The sequence below is a fragment of the Lepisosteus oculatus genome, chromosome 15, assembly GCF_040954835.1.
Source record: "Lepisosteus oculatus isolate fLepOcu1 chromosome 15, fLepOcu1.hap2, whole genome shotgun sequence".
NCBI classification, from domain to species: Eukaryota; Metazoa; Chordata; class Actinopteri; order Semionotiformes; family Lepisosteidae; genus Lepisosteus; species Lepisosteus oculatus.
This window is the reverse complement of record NC_090710.1, coordinates 3,025,703-3,050,496: the sequence shown is the minus strand read 5'-3', so window position 1 is coordinate 3,050,496 and position 24,794 is coordinate 3,025,703. Positions and strand designations below refer to the sequence as shown.

The window sequence follows — 24,794 nt, the reverse complement described above, 5'->3', positions numbered from 1 at the left end:
TAGAGGAAACCCACACAAACACAGGGAGAACATGCAAACACCATATAGGGCAGTAATGCTAACCACTAAGCCACCATGCCACCCCTGGTCTGTGCTCATTGATCATTATTAAGTTTCCAACAAAAGCTGGTGGACTTCAGCCCTCTGCAATGTGGAGTGAACAGCACTGCTTATTAAAATAGACAGATTGTGCTGCAGTTGAACAATCCGATGAGTGCTTTCTAATTCAAACATAATGAAATCACATAGGAAGGATGCAGGTCATTCAGAGATACGTTTACTTCAGTTGTATTTTACATGAGATGTAACTGCATCGCATATGTCTCTGAGAACATATCACCAGTTTCTTTCACAAAGTTTTTACTAATTGTATAGAAGCTTTCTCTGTGCTTTCATTTGCGGACGAGCTTTTTGACTGTGTCCTGTGAGGTATCTCTCTAGTGCTTGATTGATCCTACTGTACAGTTCAATTTGTACATACAGAAGATTTAGCAGAAATAGTGTTACCAATGCTATGTCAGGGCTATCCTATCCTGGTCCAGGAGTGTGTCTGCAGTGTATCTGCAGTTTTCTACATTTCTTCAAAGCAACAACACCTGAAAAGCAGTTAAAAAAGTTCTTATTCAGCTCTTTATGAACTGAGTTGAAATGAAAACCTGTAGACACACCAACCCACCAGGACCAAGACAGAACAGCCCAGAGCAGAGTGACAAATATACAATCTTGATATAACAAAATAACAAATATTACCCCAGCTTCATATATGAAGTGCAGCTTTTGAATTCCTTTACAATGATAATAACTAATCCTAACTGTAATCTACATAAAACCTCAGAAGATTTTTCGGACCAACATCATTAAATAAACCATTTTAAATGCAAGTTTTCCCATTCTGAAAAATAGTTATTTCCAAAATTAGCTTAGAATTCATTTTGTACAGGATATAACATGGTTCGTTCTTTGCACCTGTGTCAAAAAATAATCTAACAGTTGTTCTTCCTTGTCGCAATCCATTAACTGTTGGTGAGCTCTGACATGTCTAATTTTTCTAGTGTCCATATGAGATGCAAACCCTCTAGTTCAAAGATATTTATTGAGACTGTATCATATTTTAAGTGCTGAAATATTGCGGCACTGGGCTGTTTTTCAAGGCAGTTTCTGTAAAAGGACAGATTGACAAACAATGCAGGTGTGTCAGGTGGAAAGTAAACCGTGGCTGAATGTCCTTAGTGCTCTCTCAGTGCTCTCAGACACACAGTCTCTGTTTCAGATGGCTTCCACATTGAGCTACTGCAGCCATCCTAAAGCTAAGTCCTAAGGTAAATAAGAAAGCAAGGTTGTCATGGGCATCATTCTTTATTACATGCTTTTGATACTATTTACCAGCACTATTTTTTCTATTTTTTTCAAATGCCAGCTGTTAATAGTTACCTTTATAAGATAAGATCAGTTTATTGGCCATATACAATTTCTTGTATTAGGAATTTGTCTTTTAGCATACCCCAACTTGCTCTCCATGAGACACGCAGACAGGGAGCGAAGCTTGGGGTCAGAGCACAGGTTCAGCCATTTATACAGCACCCCTGGGGCAGTTGGGGTTAAGGGCCTGCCTCAGGGGCCCAACGGAGTAGGGATACAAACTGGCATCCTTCCAACCAAAGGTGCAGATCCTTAGCCACAGAGCCACTGCCTCATTTATGAGGTACTGGTCATGTTTAATTAATGATGTTTAAGTGATAATGTTAGAGCTTAATTGATGACACCGTAGTATACAGTAGTATAGATACTGCATCCATGATTCCGCCCACAAAACCATTAGGTACCAGAGCTAATTTTTAACACCTAAAAAAAAACAGATTACAACCAAGGAACTGATATTTCACCCTCAGCACTTCCCCATCTCTCAAGAAGCACCAGCCAAGACACATCTGCCCAATGATTGGAAATCTTCTCAAGAGGCCACATGCTCTCAAGAAACAAACCCGCTGGAAATGACCTACCCAGACAAGCCTGGGTCAAGCTGAACCGACTAAGAACCGGACGTGGCCGTTTCCGGGCCACCCTACACAAGTGGGGTCTCACTGATGACCCAATCTGCGAATGCGGCGATGGCGAGGAGCAGACGGCCGACCACATCCTACACTCCTGCCCTCGCTTCAGATGCCCCGGCAACTTTATCAATTTGGATGATGCCAGCCGCAACTGGCTGAGGCACCTGACTGTGACAATATAACTATGTAACTTCTGCATGTTAAGCTCATACGAATATATATATATATATGCTCTCAAGCAGAAATCTAGGTGCATTTTGCTCCCAGGTTTTAAAAATTGGCAATATTCCCCCCAACAAACATGTGTCGGACCTGTCCGTAGCTGCGACAAGCCTTCTAGCACTGGGGTGAGAGACACTTTCCCCAGTCCGACAGGCTGCTCAGGAGATGACAGCGGGCAAACGTGGAGACACTCAGGGACAGGTACAGGCAGGGTCCAGTGCCAAATAAGCTGGGACGCCAAGCTGTCAGTCCACTGTCTTGTCACTCCATGCTTGGGCTTTCTTCTTCGCTAGTTCCATCCAGGAGGGCTGTCCCCCCCCAGACACAGGCAGCAGGGTGTCTTTGGTTGACGGCAGTTTGACTTCTCTCTCTGCTTGTGGGACAGCACATGGTGCAACTTCTGCATAAAAAATATCTCATTAATAGCTTGCAGGCTACCACTACTACCAATTTTTAAAACTTTTGAACTTATTCTGAATCTCGTCTGTAACTACATTTATTATTTTATTTAGCTCTGCTGTATCCCTAACTGTTATATCACTAAATTTGCTGTATGCAGTGCCGTCTTGTAACTTAGTTACCTTTGGGGGTAGCAATACAAACAGCAATTATTTTATCTAATAAAGATGTCTGCTAAATATGATGAACCAGTTTCAATTTTTGATTCCTGCTGAATTTCAATGTCGGATGACTTATGAAAAAATTAATTGGATTTTCTTGCATCTCACGTTCCCTGTTTGTCTGCATAACTAGCTCTACTTCTTAACGATCCCCATCCATGAATTGGCTTCATCATTCTGTTCTCCTCTGCACTAATAGCTGATGTGTGGTGAGTGTACTGGTGCACTATGGCTGCAGACACATCATCCAGGTAGGGCTGCACACTGGTGGTGGTGGAGGGGATCCCCATTACCTGTAAAGCACTTTGAGTGGAGTGTCCAGAAAAGCGCTATATAAGTGTAAGCAATTATTAATGTTCTGAAGTGTAAATTCACATGATTCATGGCAATGAATGCACATCACATTAGCTTTAGGAACATGCAGTTCAGTCAGGATCAGAAGCCATTTCTGTCTTATAATAATGCAGCACATTTCACTGTAAAGACTAATTTATCCACTGTGTCTCCATAGAAGAACATTAAAAATGGAAATAGATCAGGAGGCACCAAAATGCTGCAGCGGTCGGGTTTTGATTAATATACTCATTCTTCTTTCAGCTCACATCTGGATCCTCGAATCAATCACGGTGTAGCAGACATAGCCCCAATGCTTGTTTGTAAGCTTTCTAATGTATCTTATGTGTCCTCTATTCATTAGGGCAGCTTTATTGTCTGAAAACCGTGTTAGGATACATATTTAACTGTTGTTTAAACTTATGGGAAGGCGCTGTGGACGCTGTGGAGTGCTGACACTGATGCCTGTAGTGCTCTGTATGATAAGGGAGAAAACAGCGCTCTGTGCAGGGATATAAAGATATTAACCACAGCTACAGCAGTTCAGGACTGTCCTCTGGATGGTTGTATTGGTTGAGGAGCCTTACTCCTTTATAACCTTAAGATATGCGCTCCCTGTGCAGAAGCCAAATACTCTGGCAGAGGGAGTGAGCAACATGTCGGTTTCATCCAGCCGAAAGAGCTTGGAGAATTTTATGCCATTACTGTCAGAGCTGTTTCCCCTCTACTGCAGGAGTGTCCGGTCCAGCAGGGTTTATAGATCAGAATATAAATCTATATAAGATATATAAATATAAATCTATATAACCTATTATATATAACTAGATTCTTATTATATACAGATTTAAATAATTGTATAAATTTCCCATTTCTAGAGAACAGAGATCTCCTAACTACTGTACGTACAAGCCTCGCTTAATTCTTTAGTAATTTACCGATATTCCCAATCTTGATAAACAGGTGACCTATAAAACTGCGTCTGTGTGGCTCCTTACCTGAGGGGGCTGTTTTTCCAGGCTGTCTCCTCTCTGCTCTGACGTCAGGCCTGCTGTCTGGCGCGTCTCTCCGCAGAGAAGGAGACTCCGCCGTGACACACACTTCTCTCCGAGCTCTCCCCTCCTCTGGCTGAAAGCACAGGAGACAGGAGACGGGAGACATGAGCAGCACCTCTGCAGTGCTCAGTGTGTCGGAGTCATGGCTGTCTTTCGTGTTGCTGCTCTGGTGAACATTTCAGACAGGCCTTTTTCATTTCTGCTGTTATCGCTCTCACCTTCGAAGCCCTCAGTTTCAGAAAGACTCTGTCCTTGCCTGCCTGCTGTTAATGTGTCAATCTTCTGTTAAACTCTTCCACAAAATTTCCTAAACTACTGAAATAATTGAGAACTACAAATGTCTGCCCTCTCAAATTTTAGGAAGAGCCTATCGAACAGTTTATTCTGCAGATCATGAACTGCAGCAGAAAAACTGAATTTTCCTGAACTGGAAAACTAGAAATACACTCCATGTCACACAATGGTTAAATCGTCTTATAGAACATATATCAATGGAGAAAATGAAAGCCTCAATTACAAATCAAACTACACATTTTGAAGAAATTTGGGTCCATTTTTTGAAAATCTAAATCCATAGTGCTCACTCGCATATATTGTATACATATGAAAAGACACATACACTTATAATACTGTACATGTATACTTTTGAAGTATGCACCATATATCTCCATCATATGCTGTTATCATACTTATAATCCCATATTGTGATTATCCATTCTTTATATGTAATAAATAACCTTATAGTGTACTAAATGTAACCATAAGGATTCCCCTTTTATACCTCGCATTACATTCTGTCCTGTCTCGTCCTGTCATGTATTATGAATGTGTTTTATCCTATCTGTCTGTCTGTTAAGTTTTTTTCTCTCCTATTCTTGTTGAATTTGTATAAACAAAATAAGCTGTAATGAGATTTTGTAGCCTCTCCAGCATTGGATCACTGACCGCCCACAGATGGGATAGCAAAGCTATCTTTTTCTGAAACAAAAATATATTTTGCAGAGGGGTTTGAGTCTGACCTGGGTCATTTTCCCCATGGGACCATATGGATGACCAGTACTGTGTCCTGCTTTGTGGCAATTGCCCCTGCAGCGCTGTCCCCCAAAAACCCTGACTATCTCCTGCAGTGAGGTGTCCCTGTCTGCTGGCGCCCTGGAGGAGATCGAGGTTCAGAGTGCCTCTGGAAGCTTGGTGTCTGTGCCGGATCCTGTGGGAACTCTGTGATTGAAGACAACACCTGAACGTACTGTCTATCCTGTACACTGACTGCCATGTCTGGCTTGCGGACTTGCAAGTACTAGGTCAAGGTGGTACACGTTTCCAGTGACGGTCCAAGAAGGGAGTTGGTGGTGTCCCGTCCCTATCACCCCCACAGACCAAAGGAGGGCTGCAAACTTCCCAGAAGTTATTGGGTGGCCTGTGGTCCAGAGAGGATCTTTCCAGTCCACTGCCTGGCCAAGGGATGCTGTGTGGACCCAGAAACACCCTCTTGCTACTCTCCACTGGAGGAGAGCACTGCTGCCAACAAGCACTTTGTCTTTGCCGTTCATCGTGCCATCTCTGTATGCCCTGTGGATCCTGCCAGCCTGGTGATTGCTGGCAGCACATCCTGCACCCCTGTCATCTGTACCCCAGATCCTGCCATCTTCAAGTTCCCCGTAACTGGATATGCATTTGTGGTGGGAGAGACCCTACCTGGCTGAAGTGAAGTCCCTGGCTAGACACAACATCCAGAGCTATGGAATCATTGCCAGAGACAGCCCCTCCAGACCACTGGTGGAGTGTCGCTACGCTGAGGGGAACCTGACCAGCACAGGCTACCTGGTGAAGAGCCCTTACCTGCCCTCTGCTGTGCTGCCACAGTGAGTGTTTGGGGTGCAGCTCCAGATTTTTACGGATGAGAGCTACTCCAGGTTCTACCCTCAGTACCACCGACCTCTCCCAGTCTACCTGGTTGGGGGGAACCCAGTCTACCTGGAGCTGTGACTGTTGAACACTCCAGACCCCAACCTCGTGCTACTGGTGCACTACTGTATGGCCTTCCCCAGCTCTGGTCAGGCTGCCTGGGTGCTGCTGTATGATGACTGCTACAGCCACACTTCCACCCTGCACATCCACTCCAGGCTGCCTCTGCTCAAGCACCACAGTAGCTTCCACATCTACACCTTCTAGTTCCTGGACAGCACCTCCTAATCCTACATCTACTTCATGTGCTCCACAGAGCCGTCTGAGTGGTACTGTGTGGAGGGCTGCTGTGATGGTCGGAAAATCCCAGTGCTGGAAAACCCAGATGTTGACAAGTGCTGCGTTGGAACATCCTGTCCTGGAAGAGGCCCTTAGAGACTGAGGGACAGTTTAATCCTGGACCCAGCATGTGTCTCTTGGGGATGTTCCCATTTGTTAATATTGGAGAAAGTAAATTTTAACAAAGATGGTGCTGAACTGGGAAAAAAAAACAGGATTTGAATACTTGGCAGTGGTGTGGGGTTCACTGTTTAGTCAAGATGCATACCTTGTTTGTAAATATTGTAACTCGTGTGCTGTATGTTTATGTAATATGTTGCTTACTGTGCATATTGCATTACTAATAAATGTTTGTTTAAAAAAAAGACAGACTGAATTTGAAGTGTATCACACAAAAATGAATAGCATGTTCATTTACACTGAAAATCAAAGTAATGAATCAAAGAGCTCATCTTCCAATATCTTCCTCATGGAAAAGTGAAGGCTTTGCCCTGAGACCCTATCGGAGTCATGTCACAAGTTAGTCGTGACTGAGATTCACCAAGAGAAAGCACATGGTTTCTAGTATTGGGTTTAAGTTGGCCCAGGTCCTCTTGGTTCAATAACAGTGACAGAACCAGCCAGGCTCTGCTCTAAACTGGCAGAGATGTCAATGATAGATAGATGCACCTCTCCTCTAGATGGCGCTAACTCTCCTGTATGGCAGTGTGGAGCCCGTAGTGCATCCCACGATGGTGACAGGTGGGTGTGTCATGACTGTGTCCCCACAGGACCTCATTCACACCACGTAGGACAGGGCGTATTCAGTAGTAGTCAGACACAATTACTGATTCCAAATAGGTTTGGTATAAAATAAAAATAATGACTGTTATAGTATCACTGGGTACAGGGCAGGACTACACCAGTGTACCTCCAGGCACAGGGTAGGACTATGCCAGTCTTTCCCCAGGCAAACATACACAATTTAGTGACATCAATCAAACAACACTGAAAACTATGGGTGGCAGAACTGTTTCTGTTTGTGCCTCTAAATGCAGACCTGCGTCCGGAAAAAAGTCTAAGTCTTTAAAGGGGAACTGCAGTCCCAATTTCTCAGACCTGTAATTTAATTTTGGTCACAAAATCAACCAATTGGCAGTATTGCAAAATTTTACAAATTCTGAATGAAGCACAAAATCGTGATTTTTTTTTGCGTATTCTATGGTCGCCATGGGGTTGCAAAAACTTGGTCTCACCACGGGCAAGGGCGAGAGTGAGAGCTCGTGAGGATTATGATGTGAAGCGGCCCTTCCTGCTCACTAATCACTGTAATGACTAATGTAATCCTGTATACAAGTGAATACGTATAGGTTGTACAGCAGACATCTCACCACAGAAATATTCCAATGTGATCTGCATGAAGAGTTAACAAGTGAGTTGAATTTTTCAGGAAAACCGCCTTGACGTTGAGAGCAATATGTCTATTGGATTTGAAAGAGATGTATTCACAAGCCTGCTTGTTTACATTGGTAAAAAGGCTGCATCACTTCACTGTATGTTTTCTTGCCTTGTTCTGAATCACAGAATATGGTGCTGCACATACCTGGAAATTTTGTCCATTTCCTGATGAAAATTGGAGGTTTTACACCTTACTGTGTACATTTTATTTTTATTGTGGCTTGAACTGCACTCATCATTGTTTCTAACCCTGAAGTATAAAAATAGAGTTGCAGTTCCCCTGGTTGAAGACTAACTTCAACGCAAAGATGTCTGGCTTTGGATGAGCTATGTACAGCCTGACCTGACAGTACAAACAGCAGTGGCTCTGCTATCTGTGGAGCGATGAAGGGTCGGTTACCTTGTGCTCTCCTGGGGTCAGGTTGTCTGTCCGGATCTCTGCCGCGGTGTCTCTGTCCTCTTTGCTGGAGTACTGCAGCTGGACACCTCTCTGTCTCTGTCTGGCCATGGAGATCCACATGGGCCCAGAGACAGCCACAGCCTCCTTCTCAGCCACAGTCTTTAAGGGAGCTGCTTTTTCTGTGGAGACAAGCAAACATCTTACTGCACACGCAAGGGTGAGGCAGAACGTCTGGAGTTCACGGATCTGCATAAATAAAAGAAGACACCCCTGGATACTGTAAGATACTGTATATACATGTGCATGTAGTGACAGACCAGATACTGCAATTTATATACAGTAAAATGCACAGATTAAATTATCCTCATTAGTCTCCTCTAGAACAGGGAGTAAACACTTGAAGTTCTGACTGGGCATGACAAATTAGTATAATATATTTCTGTGTCACTGTATCAATAGGTTTCAGTTGCACAAAAGAGTACTGTATATAAGAACTTAAGGTGATGGGATCCCAAATGTATCAGTGACAGCACTGGCTGAGCTATGGGTCATGTCTGGGCTGAATGGCATTGGCTAAATGTCAACTCTGAATTCCTTAATTTCAACATGTTTTAATGTTCTGAAAGGTCTCCAGCTCTGGATAACTGATTCACATATGGAGCGTTTTAGCAATACTGGCCTTTCCCCTACAGTCCCTGTAATTCAGCATGTGAGGAATGGTCTTCACCAAACTTCACCAAACTGTAATGATTACGGCTTATATAGGTGCAGGTAAGTGCAGCCTTTTCTTAATCTGGCTTGTGATAGTGGTCTTTTGATTCCAACACTGGAGTACTGCAGAGCCAAAGTTTCTAATGTACAGGAGGCAAATTCAGATATCCAGACAGGGGAGACCCACGCAATTTCCCCAAAGATCTATCTAAACTGCAGCCAGGTTTCACACAGCAGTCAGCCCAGGTATTCATTTTTAGATATCCTTTGACAAGTAAAGAAAAATTAAAAACACACAAACCATGACACTCAAGCAACCTGTTAATCCTCTGAGAAACCTCTGTCTTGAGTGAATATATATATATTTTGTAGTTCAAGGACACATAATTTTTTAGTTTAGTTTTGGAAGATGGAAGATGGTGGGTGGCAGTGGCACGGTGGCAGTGGTTGGCATTGCTGCCTCACAACTCTTGTGCTCTTGGTTCAGTTCTGGACCAGGGGCGCTGTCTGTATGGAGTTTGTATGTTCTCCCCGTGTGCACATGGGTTTCCTCCAGGTGCTCTGGTTTCCTCCCAAGAACATACTGGTAGGTTATTGGTTTCTTTGTCCTGATGGGAGTGTGTGTGTGTCAGTGTTTGTGTCTGTTCTGTGAGAGGCTTATGTCTTGTCCAGTGATGGACAGGTGTCTTGTACAGCGTGTACAGGCCTTGTGCCCGTCGCTTGATGGAATAGGCTCGAGCTTTCCTGCGACCCTGAATTGGATGAAGCGGTTAGAAAATGGATGGATTCATGTAATATGTAACAACACCTGAACATTAACCCATTTCTAAATCAGCTCCGTTCTGGCACCTAGTCACCACATCCTGTTTTTTTTGGGGGAGAGCTACAAGTTCAAATGAAGACTGGTGCAGTACTGCCCTGTACCCAGTGCTATACTGGTGCACTCTTCCTCTCTAATTATACTCTAAAACCCAATAACAACAAAATAATTTCTAGTTCTGTTCTCACTTCGTATTTAAAAGGTTGTGGGAGTATGCAAGAGGCACCAAGCCATGTCAAAACCATTACTGTGGTTCCTTTAAGAAACTGTTGAAAGAGATCCTCAGATCGATAATTAGCTACTAACTACCAAGAGCATTGGTGTACTATGCAACTTCCTGCCAGAGATTTTAGCTTGACAAGCAAATGGAGACATCTCCTGTCAAAATAAAGTATCCTGAGTCACAGGCTTTAAATTTCTCACAGAAGTGTGTGTATTTGTTCTTATTCTTTTAGTTTAAAGTTGAATTTTTCTGAACCTGGTTGTTGGGATCAAGGTTCTTCGCCACTGGCGACGTGTTCTTGTGAAACACACGATAGGAGAGAAGAAGGGGCAGAAATATTGTCCCTTTAGTACTGTAATCTGAGATCTTCCTTTATCTCGCAGGTTAAATTTTAAAAGCAGCCAGCCCGGCAGAGTTACTGCAAAGTTTTTCTTTTAAGTCTTGTATTGATAAAGTTAACTTCTTTGAAAAAACACGACAATAAAACATTGACCAGAGCACCACCCTCCTGGATCACACATTGAGAGACACCACAGTAGGGATGTATACGCAGGCATCAAATAGCACCCACTGACAATCACAGCATGACGCAGAACACCTGCTGGTGTCAACACGCCCTAATCTCGTCTCAGGATCTGGGCTAGGCTCAGGTGTGATTACTCCTCCGATGGGAGACACCCAAGTTAAACTGCTGCAGGAGGTGGTGTTGGTGGACCTGTAGATAGTGCCCCTTCCCTCTGGACCAGAATTCCCAGAACAAAGCCCCAGTATGGTGTCAGGGGATATTGCCCTGTAGGGGGTGCTATTCCCTGGATAAGACATTAAATCGAGATCCTCATTGCTTAATCATGAAAGATCCTGTGGCGCTCTTCATATGAACAGGGGTGATACCCTGGTATCCTGGCTTGATTCCACTCCAGACTTGCTAGTTTGACCTCCCTCAAGTAGCCCCTTAATTCAACTGATATACTGTAGCTCTCTTTGTAGTAAGGCTGCTGATGGAGAATGGCAGCCACACATCACCTAGGTGGACCTGCACGGATGAAATACTGAAGGTCCCCTCCTTGGGGGAAGTGTTCTGGGATTACCTGTCACAACCGGGCTGGGAGCAGCACTTGTCCCTATGTTGCTCCGGGCAACAAGCACATTCACAAAGCCTGCTCCCAGCAAACACGTTCGGGAAGCATTTCTCAAAGACCCTCTGTCTTTCAATCAGGCGGTACCAACAATCAAACAGGCAGTTATAAGAAGGCTTTTTAAGACTTTTTAAAGCTCCCTTCTCATTCAGTGCTCCAACTCTGAGCTAGAGCTTCAAGTGCTGGCTCCCGTGTCACTTAAATGCTCGTCCTACTACCACCTTTTTTTTCGAACTCTCCAAGGAGTGAATCAGCAGGGACTACTCTCCTTGCTGCATTTGTCTCCTGGCGCGCACATTTTTCTCTCCCTTTCTTTTTTCCTTTTGACTCGCTGTCATCTGCCTCTGCTCCACAGTCTTCTCCACTGCCGCTACTGGACAGTCTTTTTCATGGGGAGCCTCTGCCCTTCTGACAGCTCTTTTTTCCAGACGCCTTCTCCGCTGCGGTGAAGGCAGCCTTTTCGCCGGCTCTTTCACTCATCTCCTTTCAAGCAGCCAGTATCTTTTTCTCATTCATCATTCGTTTGAGCATCACTCCCACACTGCCTTTTTCCGAGGACTCCCAAGGCTTCTCTGAAAAGCTGCCTTTGGAGCTCGACTTGTCTTTCGCCGCGGTCCTGAAACTTCAGGGACCACAACATAACACCTCTGGTATGAAAGGCACTAAATAGAAGCAATTCAATCAAGTACTTTGACTTGATCGAAAAGAATCTATAAGTAAAATGGTGTTGTTATGAAAGTTTTTTTTTCCCTCATTCATAAAATCTTGTTAAAATTCAGATATGTTTCTAACTGCTAGTAACTAGCATTTCAATGCTGGGAAAGGGTAGAGATTGGAAAAAAACAGATAGTTCAATAACAGCATCACTGAATGGAGGAATTTTTTCATGCAGATTTAATTTAAACTACTAGCAGAGTTTCAGGGTCACAGAACACCAGCAAACAGTCGCTAAAGAGCAATCCTTTTCATTTTCAGAGACCACAGCAAACAAAGGCTTCCGGGATTTGGAGGCCACATTGCAAAAACCTTTGTCAGCCGTGAACAAATTAGTGTAAAGTAATTAACAAATTGCTCTACAGCTCAGAAGAGTAAAACTGAGCTGTCCAGGCAGGAGGCAGTTGTGCAAATGAAGTCAGCAGAGTTAGCCGAGAGAAGAAAGCCCCTAAGAAAGAACATGTCAGCAGGGGGGCGATGTTCTAGTTCAACACTCCTGGTGCAACACTTCTCTCTGCTGAACTGTGTCACTTGGCAGCGTCTCTTTCCAGAAGGTGCCTGGGCTCCTGTTGGCCTAGTACTGTATCTCACCGCCTCCTTGAAGGAGTGAGACAGATACAAACAGCCCCAGATGCAGTGGAAAGCAGCAGGAACGAGTTGATTACAAAAATCTTTCTTTGCAGTGACAGAAATATGAATTTCCCTTTCTGACATTTGTGTCATCTCTTTTTCAGTGTATGCTTTCAAACGTTTACAATTTACACTTATTATCAGGAAATGGAGTGAAATTGTAGCTTTAATCCTGTGGGGCACAGCGACATTATAGAGGGGTGGAGTGTCTGTAGGCTTTAGTTTAATGATTTAATTGAGCTAATCATTAGCTTAACCGGACCAGTTCAACTCCGATTTTCAGCGGTTGATGATTAGAAGGGATCTGGAGAACTGTTTTCTCTAAAGTAGTTGAATTGAGTACCTACTGTATGTGCTAGAACAAAAAGCTTTTGATTCATAGCATTGGATTTTGCAATATCTACAGTATCTGCATATCTATCTACCTGCAGATTTTAATCTATTTATGTATTAAATACCAGATGTATTCTTGCATTTCATTTTTGTTACAACTGGCTGTTAGTTACATTGTATAAAACTTGGGAATAAACATGGAGCCAGGCATATTCTTAAAACACCAATGTGTATTACTACCATGTCTGCACAGACCATTACAGAAACGGTTGAGTATCTTACCGTTGACCTTGCTGTGGCTTGGCCTGTCCAGCTCTTTATTCTCATCCTTCGGCGTGTTTGAGGACACTGGGGCAGCTGTGCTCTGTGCAGCAGGTTTCCTGGGTAAGGGAGGTTTAACGTGGGGCTGCTCTGAGCTGCTCTTGGCCATGGGTTTGCTGCCATCTTTGAGATACGCACAAGCTGATTCCCAGGTTTTTTCGGGATCTGATTTCCCTTCCTTTGACGGCAGGATGAATTCCTGGGTGCTAGGGGAGACAGGGTAGGCCTCAGCACTGCGCCGCTTCATTGCGAGCTCTGACTTGAAGTCTTGGCGGTACTTCAGGGACAAGGAGGTGGCGCGTAGTTTCACCCCAAATGTTGATCTCCCTCCCTGGTCCTCCTCTCTGCCCCCTGCCCCACCAGCAGCCCCGTCCTCGCGCTTTGCGGGTGGCGCCGTCGTGCCAAGCTGCTCCTTCGCTGCCCTCGGAGCTTCCGGCTCCGGCTTTATCCACGTGTTCCTCCTCTCCCGCTGGCTGCCTCCCAGCCCCCCCTGAGGCTCCGACTTGATTTCTTCCACTCTGGAGACGGGGTGGAGCTTGGGGAAAGAGGATGTCTTGGCTAGCGGCACGTCTTCTGTCTTCACCTCTGAGGACTCCACCCCGGTGAAGCTCCCAGCTCTCGGTCTGTCCCAGGCAGACGACACAGAGAACCGGAAAGACCCGGCGCTCGTTTTCTTGAAAGATGGACGGTGTCTTGGATCAGAACAGCCTGCATCAGGTGTCTGTATAATCAAGTGTTCCCCCTTTGCACTAGGGGGCGCTGTTCGTTGTGCTCCAGGCTGTGGCGATAGTGAGACTCCCTCGACAGTTGCTGTGTTCTTTTTCAAAGAGGAGGTTTTCGGTGTCTTTGACCTGTCAACAGAAACCAAGCTTTTTGTCATCCTAGGTGGGGGAGAAGGAAGTTCTTTGGCATTGTTGTCAACGTGGACTCCTTGGATGAAATTTTGTGAGCTCCTGTTTAGACTTCCATTGTTGTTTGTCAGACTAGGTGCTGAAACTAGAGCAGTGGGCGCAGCATGATCTGAGGTATGCAGACCAGGGGACAGTATGGTTCCTTTTGGGCTATAAGGTCCATAATTCAGAATTTCTTCGACTAAATCTTGACTTTGTGCTTTAGATGTGCTAGGATTCTTTACCTCTGCAGGTCCCTGCTTGCACAGTGTTTCCTCAGCTGCAGAGTCTGCAACAGGGAGAGATTCTTGTATTGCAGAGTAATCCTGAAAGCCTGGCACTGGCTGACTGGAAAGGGGGTTAGTGAAGTTGTGGTCCACTGGCACACAGAAACCCGCGGGGCGGAGTCGTGATTCCCTGGCTTCCTTCCTGGGAGACTCTTTGCTCGGCTGGTCCTCAGGCGTGTCCTGGGCCTGGACCAGAGTGGGCCTCTGGATGAGCTGAGCAGCTGTCCTGCTCTCTGTCCCCGTCACCTGGCTGGAATAGGAGTGGCATCTTACTATCTCCTGGGGGACCCTTGCCGCCTGGTGCTCCTCCTCCTCCTCCTTTTCTAGGAGTGTGGATTCCAAGTCGTTCAAGCTTTCAGAACGGGATCTATGTGCCGTCTGAAGAAAGAAAACAGGTGACACAAAGATAGGATGACAATGGACACTTTCTGAGTGGAATAAGTAAAGGTTAATTCCTCGCTGAGAAGTAGAAAGAAGAAATGTGTGTTCAAACACCTAAATTAATGTTTTCAGCGCTGGAATTAATCTTTAACTGCTCCTTTGCAGCCACCACACACTGACGCAGCTCTTCCCTTTAACTCTCTGTGTGTGATCATGAAACACTCTGTGAAGCACTGACACCACTAGTTTGATATGTGGAAGGCCCAGTTGTTGAAGTATGTGGTAATGTGCTGTGGTATATAAACCACCTTCTACTCTTTCTTTAACCAATGAGGTAGGCTCACACCTGCACACACCTGAAGAAGGCTCCACAGCCAAAACGTTGTGTTTTCTTTCATCTCTTTTCAGCATGGAATAAACCTATTGTTCCTTTGCAGCCTACGCATGCTGACGCAGATACCCACCTGAACTTCTTTAACTAATGTCAAGCCTGTCTTAGATTTTAAGCTGATGTGCAGAATTGTGGGTGTCACACAGCTGTGACTCAGGCTGCTCAAACGAATGACAGAGGGGTCTAAAGGCTACCACAGCTTCAGAGTCTTTGTACTCTCGGTTTCTGGATGCGTTGAGCTGGTCACCGCTGAGGTAAAGGGTGTGATCATACCGCGGCGGGTCGCCTCCCTCGGGCACTGGCTCTCTGCTTCCTGGGCTTGACGGAGAGCCTGTGCCTGGCGGCGGAGCTGTCCAGGCAGGCGGTAGACTGAGGAGGAGAGGCGAAGTCCGTGCTGGGGGAGGAGACGGGCGCGTCAGGAGACTGGGGGCTGGTGGGCCTGGACGAGGGCTTAGACACCGGAGAGAGGGGTCGGGACGAAGGCTGTGAGGAGCTCTGTGGGGGAACAGCACACAGCCAAGGCCACCTGAGAATCAGACCCCACAGCACCCGAACACAGACATCCAAAAGCAACAACATCGGCCACGAGGTACTGGGCCATTTTGATTTTGCTGCAAAAAAAGAATGTTATCAGCATGCATTATTGCCATTTACTTTCCTTTACAATCTAAATACTATAGATTTATTCAAATCAAATTACTCTTGGCAATTGTTTACTTTCCCTTAAGAGTAGGACTTTTTAACTTGGGGTTAAATATGACAGTGATGCAAAAAATCACCTCGCATATCCTGACACATACAACTGCCGTGCATCACATTGGGATCTTAAGACAGACACTATATAAACACAAGGAATGTTTATGTATAATAAACTCTTAGAAACGTATGCATATCCTGTTTTGAAGTCCTTGAGCTTTGAACAGACAGATACAGGATTCTTCTTGCCAAAGAATGGTAAAACGACTCAAATGAATCCATTGTTTGAGTCCTTTTACCATTCTTAACACCTACTTGTGAATACTGATATCTGGGCTCATTGGTGCGGTGCATTAAAATATCACTCAAAGAGATGTTACATGAACAATACAGTATGTCTACGCTAGGTATGTCCCCTGTTTCCAGGTGTATGATATTCCCCTTCATGAGAAAGATGTTCTAAAGGTCATGGTCTGCATAGATAACAAAGTGCATTCCACCCAGGCTGTTCAAGTAACAGGGCCTGGGAGCACAGTGAACACCCTTCAGGGATCACCATGGGCTCAAGACACTTGGATCTTTGTCAGGGAAACAGACCTGGCAAAATAAGGAAACTTATGGAAACTGAAAGCAAGTGTATTTCATATGGGAGGACTGGAAGATTAGTACGGGAGTCTGGAGTAGCTTTGGAGGGGAGTAAAATGGAGGTCTAGAAGCTTAAAATGTTAAATAGTCATGCTTAAAAAACATTAACTAGTTTGGTTTTCCACAGGTCTAAAGGATCTTCACAGCAGTTTGTTCTATCATGGATTAATCAACCATGCACACTCAGCAGGAGTGAGCTGAGTCTGTCTCCTGCCCGTTACGGTTTTCACCCATTGCTGACAAACACATCAGTCTCAGTGAAGGAGGATGGGATGGAAATTCAATGTCTCTGTTAAACCTGACTTCACCCAGATGTTGTTGAAATAGGACATATGTATACCTTGGGAAAGAGATGTTTTTTTCTTCAATTAGCTTTTTGGGGGTAAGAATTCCTAATTGTTGGAAACAATGAATTGCCTGTATTAATTGTTTTTATCCCTGGAGTGAAAATATCTTGTTAATGATTTATTTTTGTAAAGGGCAAATGTATTTGCACATCTCATAATTAACACCTGGAGAATGAAATTGGTCTCTACAGACGATGAGGTAATAATTACAGAAGCCACTGTGAAAGTACCCGTAATATGGGACTGCAGACTGTGAAACTCATGAAGACATTAAAAATAAAGTGTTTAAGTGCATTATGTGAAATACAGTGCTGTGAAAAGGTGTGTGAACTGCCAAAATAATTACTCAAAACGATACTCTTGTTCCATAGAAAACAGTATTTTCTTAAATAACCAAAAAGGTTAATATTTACCAATTCAATCATTTTTGGATGTATACAGTGATGTATAACTCCAAGTTTAATTAACCTAATTATGGGGATAATTAGAACCAGGGGGTAAAATAATTGGATAACAAGTAAACAAGGACTAAGTTTGGGCTTCACATATAAATGTGACAGTGAAAACAGCAAAACTATAATATTTCACTAGAACAAGAGGGAATCTCCTTAAATATTTTCAATATCAGTCTTCAGGGCTCCTTCTCCTTCCCCAAGAGAGAGTGCAAAGAGACATAGGAAAGAGCAGGGGATGTTGGGAAAGCCATGTTTTATTTCCCTGTATTAATACCCTAGGCAGCAAATTAAGTAAACCAGGCATTACTTTGGCATGCATTTTCATCATCCATTTATTCGGATGCATGAAAAACATTTCTGCATACATGGACAATACCCAGATGTCACAGATGACACTGTTTCTCTCTGGTGATTCTGTTCTAATGGGGGTTGAAGTATTAATTTGCTCTAAAAGCACAGTTTGAAGCCTCCCAGGAAAAAAAACAACAATCTGTCAAAATCTGGAAAATCTGTCAAGAAAGCATAAAGGATTGACAGTTTTACATCTAACCACTGTTTGATGCACTTTGTCTTATTTTTTGCAAGTACAGTAGAATTAATGTTGTTGAGAATTACCTGCTCTTCCTCTTCACTGCCTGTTCCCGCTAAACTCAAAGAGCTAAGGTGCCTGTAAGTGTCAGTGAACTGCGGGATGGAATTAGGAAGAGGTTCAGTCACAAATGGCAAATGAAAAGAAAAGGGTTACCAGCATCCGCACACACTCCCACAGACACAGAAAAAGACACACAGAAAATGACACACTCAGACAGAGACACACACCATCTGCTATGGTACACTGAGGACCAGGGAAACAATTCTGGTTTACATTCTGTACTTTCTATTTTTAATAATGTGATCATCATTTAGAAAATATCTAAAGACATGTACCATGTCTTTTCTTTTGCAATGATATATTATACAAACAGTATTACTATAAAGTATCATTTCAAACAATATTCTATGTTGATAATACCATTATTAGAAAACATGGTTAGAATTTGTTTAGAGTCAATTATCGGCAACACAGTCTGGTTTTCAGAATCAGCTGCTTGGTTACTGATGGTCATTGTGAAGTCTTCAAACAGTACTGCCAACACAGAGCTCTGCAGCACTGAACATCCTCAGCGAGCAACGGGAATAAGGAGACACAACATACAAACTTAAGAGTTGCACCCAAAGACATATGCATGGTGACCATGAAAGACTGTTTTCACAAGCACCCATTGGTCCAAGTTGTTTATCAGATTTGAATGCTTTTGGATGAAAATACCTGTCCTACATGGTAAAATCGTACAACCTAGTGCCACTGGTGACAGCAGGGGATCAGCGGTCAGGCTGCTGGACTGGAACTAGAAGGTTATTGGTTCAAATCCCAAATGAACAAGGTACTTCACCTGAAAGACTGGAGTGAAATATCCAGCTGCAAGTGGAATGCTCTGGACAGAAGCATCAGTATGGAGTATTGAGTTATCATGATTAAAATCAGCCTCGTCACAAAGTGTGGATTAGTGATGGACAATGTACCCCTGCTCTAAAACGGAGGGTCTAAAGGAGTGGCCACAGAGTGAGGGGTGGGGTTTTGGGTAGTTACCCGGGCCAGGCCTTCGTGCACGGAGGAGATCTCGGGGGGGCTCCGGGGCAGCCCGTCGTCCTCAGAGCTGGCGCCCGTGTCTTCGGCCCTCCGGCTGGGGGTCACGAGCGGCGGGGGGCCCAGGCGGATGTTCTGCTGCAGTTTGAGCTGCGGTGAAAGAAGAGGCAATTAGGGCAGCGTTTGGTGAAGCAAATTCGGCGTCTCATCAAGGCGTCCTCAGTGAGACATTACTGAGGTCCTACTTACACGCTGTGAGACGAGAAAAGATGACTGCAATAGTAGTTACCCTGTGACCATCACAGAGAGAAATGGATAATAAACACCAAAGTTGCGATTCACAGGATTTCATGGGATGATATTTGGGTTTGGTATGCATTTCTAATTATTCAGTCTTGGCCTTCTGGCTTGTCCATGGAAGCAGAGCAACATCACCGGAACATTTCTGGGGACTCTCTTGGGTTACTCATGCACAAAAGACATCTGCTTTCTCATCCTTCAAGGCATTCTACTCCAAAATATTCCAAAGCATTTCATTGCTTCTTGGCCTTTAAATAGCCAGTTGCCTTTAAAACAACAGCCAGAGCCCAGATCAGTTGTTCTATGGCTCCTTTAAGGTAGGTAGCACAGCTCTAAACAATACAACAATACTAGTTTTTTTACACATGGATTCGGTAGCTATAAACACAAACATATGAAAATAACAATCATAACATGCAGCACAAACTGTATCTGAGTCACTATACAAACAGAGATTCCATAAAGTGATACCAATATATCCATATTAAGCATGCAAATTCACACACAGATCTGACACAGTTAAAGAGGACTGGATAAGAACTTCTCTGAAATTTGAGAAACTGTTACTGTCTTAATTTTGGATAAATTAAGAGGTCAAAAAAGTATTCCGGATACTGTTACATTCATTCTTCCTATCTACGATGCATTGTGTATCTTTCAACATGTCTGTTCTGCTGTCTATCTATTGCAAAAGCAGCAAGAACAGAGAATATTAAAAGGATGTGTCATCAGATCACCAATTAAACACACAGCTGAAGAGGTTGGGATTTCACTGCCTAGAATGACAAATAACATCTTAAACATTTTAGACAAATATAAATGTTTGAGTGTTTGGTGATAAATACCAGAAGGCAAGAACTGACTCACTATGTCATCAACAAAGTATTGACATGTAGTCATTTTCTGCATTCAAATGCAACAAAACTGTAATAGCCAGACAGCACAATCTGAATCTTACACCAATGAAAAGTGAATGATAATTACAAATAATTTCCTTTGTTATTGATCACAAGAAGGCAAAGAGTTATTGGCACAAGTATCCAAAACAGTACAGAAGCATTTCTCAGTCCTGGTCCACTTGTTTTTGTTCCTTTTGGACCCTTAATCATAGGCTGATTTATTTAGGTTTTCTATTGGAGGTCTTCTTTAAATGCTCTCAACTCTTGAAAAAAGAAATGCAAAACACTGAATTGCTGTGAGATCTGTCATCAATGTGTCTCCTATTAAGAGCTATACAGCCAGAAATAGGGTATTTAGTTTAGAAATTAATTATTAAATTGAGTGAGATAAAGTGAATTTAATTGGGGAGTTAAGGAGAGACAACAAAATGTTTAGTGTGCTGATGCTGTTGGAAAAATGCAATTTAACTAATGCATTCTTTTCACCTTTGAGGGAATTCATTTGCAATCACAAAGAGATGTTTTTTTTCTAATTCTACCCTGGATAAGAAATCTTCTACTTTTTTTTAATCTACATCTTTTTACACCGTCAGAGGCTGAGGCAGCAGTCTTAAGTAAACCCACCTTGATGGGTGAGCTTGATGCAGCACTAGTAGGGTACAGAAAAGTCTGAACTCTGAACTGGATGGCATCACTCCAGAATTATTGTTGGCATTTTGGGACAATTGGGGAAAACACTTGGGTCACTTAATGCAGCAATCCAAAGGTGCTTTAACCCAGACCTACAGTACACAGAGCCTTAACATTTATAATTTCTAAAAAACGAAAATGTCCCTCTCAGTGTGCAACTTATTGTCTAATCTCATTAATTAACTCAGATATGAAACTATATTTAAGAAATTTAGACTTTTCCTATTGTCCTACAAATAGCATTTGTGTTCGGGGCCATAATGAATAGAACACTTCTTATCTGTGAGAACTGCAAGGTATTTGTCTTATGGGATGTGCTTATTCTTCCTCAATACTATATGAAGGATGTTAATGTGGCCAGCCTGGGGCGCTCACCCTGCAGTCTGTACAGGTTCTAATGCCCCAGTATAGTGACGGGGACACTGTACTGTAAAAAGGCACCGTCCTTCAGATGAGATGTAAAACCAAGGTCCTGACTCTCTGAGGTCATTAAAAATCCTAGAGAATAGGGGTGTTACCCAGTTGTCCTGGCCAAATTTCCCATTTGGCTCTTACCAATCATGGCCTCCTAATATACCCCATCTATGGCTTCATCACACTATTCTCCTCCCCACTGATAGCTGGTGTGTGGCGAGCGTTCTGGCGCACTATGGCTGCTGTCACATCATCCAGGTGGTGCTGCACATTTGTGGTGGTGGAGGGGAGTCCCCATTACCTGTAAAGCGCTTTGAATGGAGTGTCCAGAAAAGTGCTATATAAGTGTAGGGAATTATTATTATTATTATTAGTAGTAGTAGTAGTAGTATTATTAGTATTATTATTAGTATTATTATTATTACTGTATCTCTCCCAGATTTAAAAACCTGCATGTCACCATATCTCAGGTGGGTGACATGCACCTTAACACAACTGTCACCCCTCAGTCTCCCAGCTCTTAGACAGGGACGGATGGGGCGCACCTGCAATGCCTTGATCCTCCCATGCACATTCTCTTGCGACGAAACCCGGCTGGGGGCTGGCGGGACCTGCGAGGCCTCAGGGATGAAGATGCTGTCATGGGACAAAGCTCGCGATGCTAGAAGACCCAGGGAATACCTGCGAGACATGAAATAGGAGCCATGCCATTTCTGCACCATTTTATTGCAGGAAAGGCCTTCACACCAAATACTGCATGTATTAGAACAGACTTTGTTTCTTCAGTTCTTTAAATATGCAATCAAACCTGAATTGCAGGCAAAAAAAAGGCTGAGCGATGGGTTTAGTAAGATGAAATTCAGGATTAAGGGGAAGTGATGAACATATATGAAACGACCCCTGCACGACTCTTAAATGTATTCTATGAGGGACAAAAAGAGAATTTACTTCTTGTCCTACAGTCCTGAATATATCTTTCAGGGTAGTGGACTTGAGAGTTAATCATCTTTAATTTAACCAAACTGCCAAGCAGCACACAATCAAAAACTGTCATCACAGATAAAAGGTGACTGAAAAGAAAGTATTGACCCCGAACACAACCAGAACTTGAATTGAGAGTAGAGTTACCCAGACTCCTCTTCTGAGTCATAAACGGCTCTCATGGATTCGGGAGCGGTGATGTCACTGCTGGACTGGCTCAGCTTCAGCCCGCTCTTCCCATCCTCCTTCCTCTTCCTCTTTCCAAACAACCGCATCTTAAACGTCTTGAACTTTGACTTCTTCTTCCCTGAAAACAAAAGCTTCACCATTCCTTCCCGCACTTTATCCCTGATGCAAAGACAGTTTGCTAACATGTACTGTATTTTACCAACATAAGACATTATAATTACCTTAAAATTATATAAATAATATTAAAACACAGGGATTTGATTACTTATTTGCATTTTGTGGAGATGAACACTGGCAGTTCTATAATCTATCAAAGCCCACAGTTTTGTCCCTTATCCTTTTAATACTGTATCCCAAATCTCTACATCCAGTACCAGCAGTATAAACCCACCTGTCTGTGTGTTTGTATGTGTGTAAAGTATAATCCATGACAGTCCAATGGCCTGGTGTAATTCATATGAACTGCTTAGTTCCTTCTCCTCTGCTTCATGTTTCACTGTTGAGCCTCAAGGAGTCCACTGGGTTGAACTGTCAATGCCTTTGAGGACTTGGAATACTTAAACCAAGCCCCCATATAGTCTTCTGGATTTCAGATTAAAAACATTCTGTTCTTTTGTGTTTTCAGTTCTTTTGTGTTGGGTATTCCTTGAGCCCTGGAATGTTTCTGCTTGCTCTTCTCTGATCTTATTCCAGAGCTGCAATACAGTAGCTGTCCTTTACGTCATGGCCACAACCACACAATATTCTAAATGAGGTCTTGCTCATCTTTTGTATAGCTGTAACATAACATCCCTTCTTTTAACATCTGTTAGTTTAACTATATATTATATCCTAACATTTTGTTTGCCTTTTTATTACTTCCCCAAGTCAATAGAATGCCAATGTTGTGAACATAAGCATCTACATTTTTTGATGATTAGCAATTTGTTTCCTTCTATATACAGTATCTACCAAACTAACGCATTTTGTAGGTTAATAGCTTGAAATCAATGCACATTAAATCCTCATTTATTTTACCTATGTTACACAAACTCCATGTGAAAAACAAATGTTCAAACATTCTGAAATGGAATTTCAAATAGAAACCTAGTAAAATGGGTACTACTGTACATTAGCAACTGTCCAGTCAGTGGGTATCACCCCTGTCTTGAGTAGATTAACATCTCTTGCTTTCTTAAGTACAACTGGTAGAGTATTATCTGGCCCTGGAGATTTGCTCATCTATTATTAATATAGTTAAGATTATATATATATTAGATTAGTTCCTAGCATTATTTAATGTGGTATTTTGTCCTTCCATGTCCATAAGATATGTTGTTTTTTAAGGTATGTTGCTCCTTTGCACAAGACCCTCTAGGATATAAACTTAAGTGTACAGTTTAGGATCCCTGCTCATACCTATTCAAATTTAAAAAGGGTATAACAGGCTGTTTCTATTTCTTTAAATAACACACATTCCCTTTAGATATAGATTACTTCTAATAAGGATATCTCAAATAAAGTTAAAATATAATAAGATAAGATCACTTTATTGGCCATATACAATTTCTTGTCTTAGGAATTTGTCTTTTCGCACACCCCAGCTTGCTCTCCATGAGACACACCGACAGGGAGAGAAGCTTGGGGTCAGAGCACAGGGTCAGCCACTAATAATTAATAGAATCCTTCCAATTCAGGGTTGCAGGGGAGCCATAGTTCATCCCAGCAAGCAAGGATGGGACGTCAGTCTATCTATCACAGGACACACACAGACACAGATACAGTACACTCATACCGGGGCTAATTTTTCCCAGAAACCAAGTAACCTACCAGGAAGTTTTGGGACTGTGGGAGGAAACCAGAACACCTGAAGAAAACCCCTGAGAACATAGAAAACGCCACACAGGACCTGAACACAGGGCCCAGCGTTGACAGGCTGCAACACTGTGCCACCAAGCTGCCCCATATTTAATATAACCTTTTAGATAAACATTTACTTATTTTTATTAAGATCAGCCTGTAAAACCCTGTTCGTGTAGATGGGTATAGTTTATTTGAAATTGATATAAATAAAAAATATACTAAATAAAGTAAATTCTCAAACTGGGGAGCCCCCTACCTGAAACATCTTCGCTGCTTCCTTCAGATTCCCCTGTTTTTGAGTCCATTAGCTTGGCGGCCACAGTGTGATTATGACTGGAACACAGAGTCAGAGAGAAATTGTTTGGCAGAGTTTTCATCTGGATGATGGCACCACAGAATGAAACTGACAGACAGAACGACACCTTGATTCGACCTCCACTATTTGACCAACACAGTTTCTTAGAAAGTAAGGGAAACCATGGAGAGGCTGTGAGGGCAACAAAGTTTAGAAGT

At 43.1% G+C, this 24,794-nt stretch overlaps 1 protein-coding gene across 7 annotated transcripts in view; it reads right to left on the bottom strand.

Annotated features, from left to right (window-relative positions):
• Nucleotides 1-261: 261 nt before the first annotated feature.
• cracdla (cracd like a) overlaps nt 262-24,794 on the bottom strand; it is a 54,841-nt gene continuing 30,308 nt past the window's right edge. For 4 of the 7 annotated variants that reach the window (XM_069179253.1, XM_015363502.2, XM_015363499.2 and 1 more), the window contains 10 exons: nt 24,538-24,614; nt 22,398-22,557; nt 21,815-21,950; nt 18,970-19,116; nt 17,955-18,023; nt 15,470-15,691; nt 13,209-14,802; nt 8,360-8,538; nt 4,222-4,351; nt 262-2,673 (listed from right to left, as the gene is read on the bottom strand). In XM_069179253.1, coding sequence (XP_069035354.1) covers nt 2,519-2,673; nt 4,222-4,351; nt 8,360-8,538; nt 13,209-14,802; nt 15,470-15,691; nt 17,955-18,023; nt 18,970-19,116; nt 21,815-21,950; nt 22,398-22,557; nt 24,538-24,586 — 2,841 coding nt within the window. In that variant the 5' untranslated portion in view covers nt 24,587-24,614 and the 3' untranslated portion in view covers nt 262-2,518. Of the gene's footprint in view, nt 2,674-4,221; nt 4,352-8,359; nt 8,539-13,208; nt 14,803-15,469; nt 15,692-17,954; nt 18,024-18,969; nt 19,117-21,814; nt 21,951-22,397; nt 22,558-22,830; nt 23,135-24,537; nt 24,615-24,794 lie in introns of those variants that run through there. The other 3 variants (XM_015363504.2, XM_015363503.2, XM_069179252.1) reach the window with 3 other exon arrangements.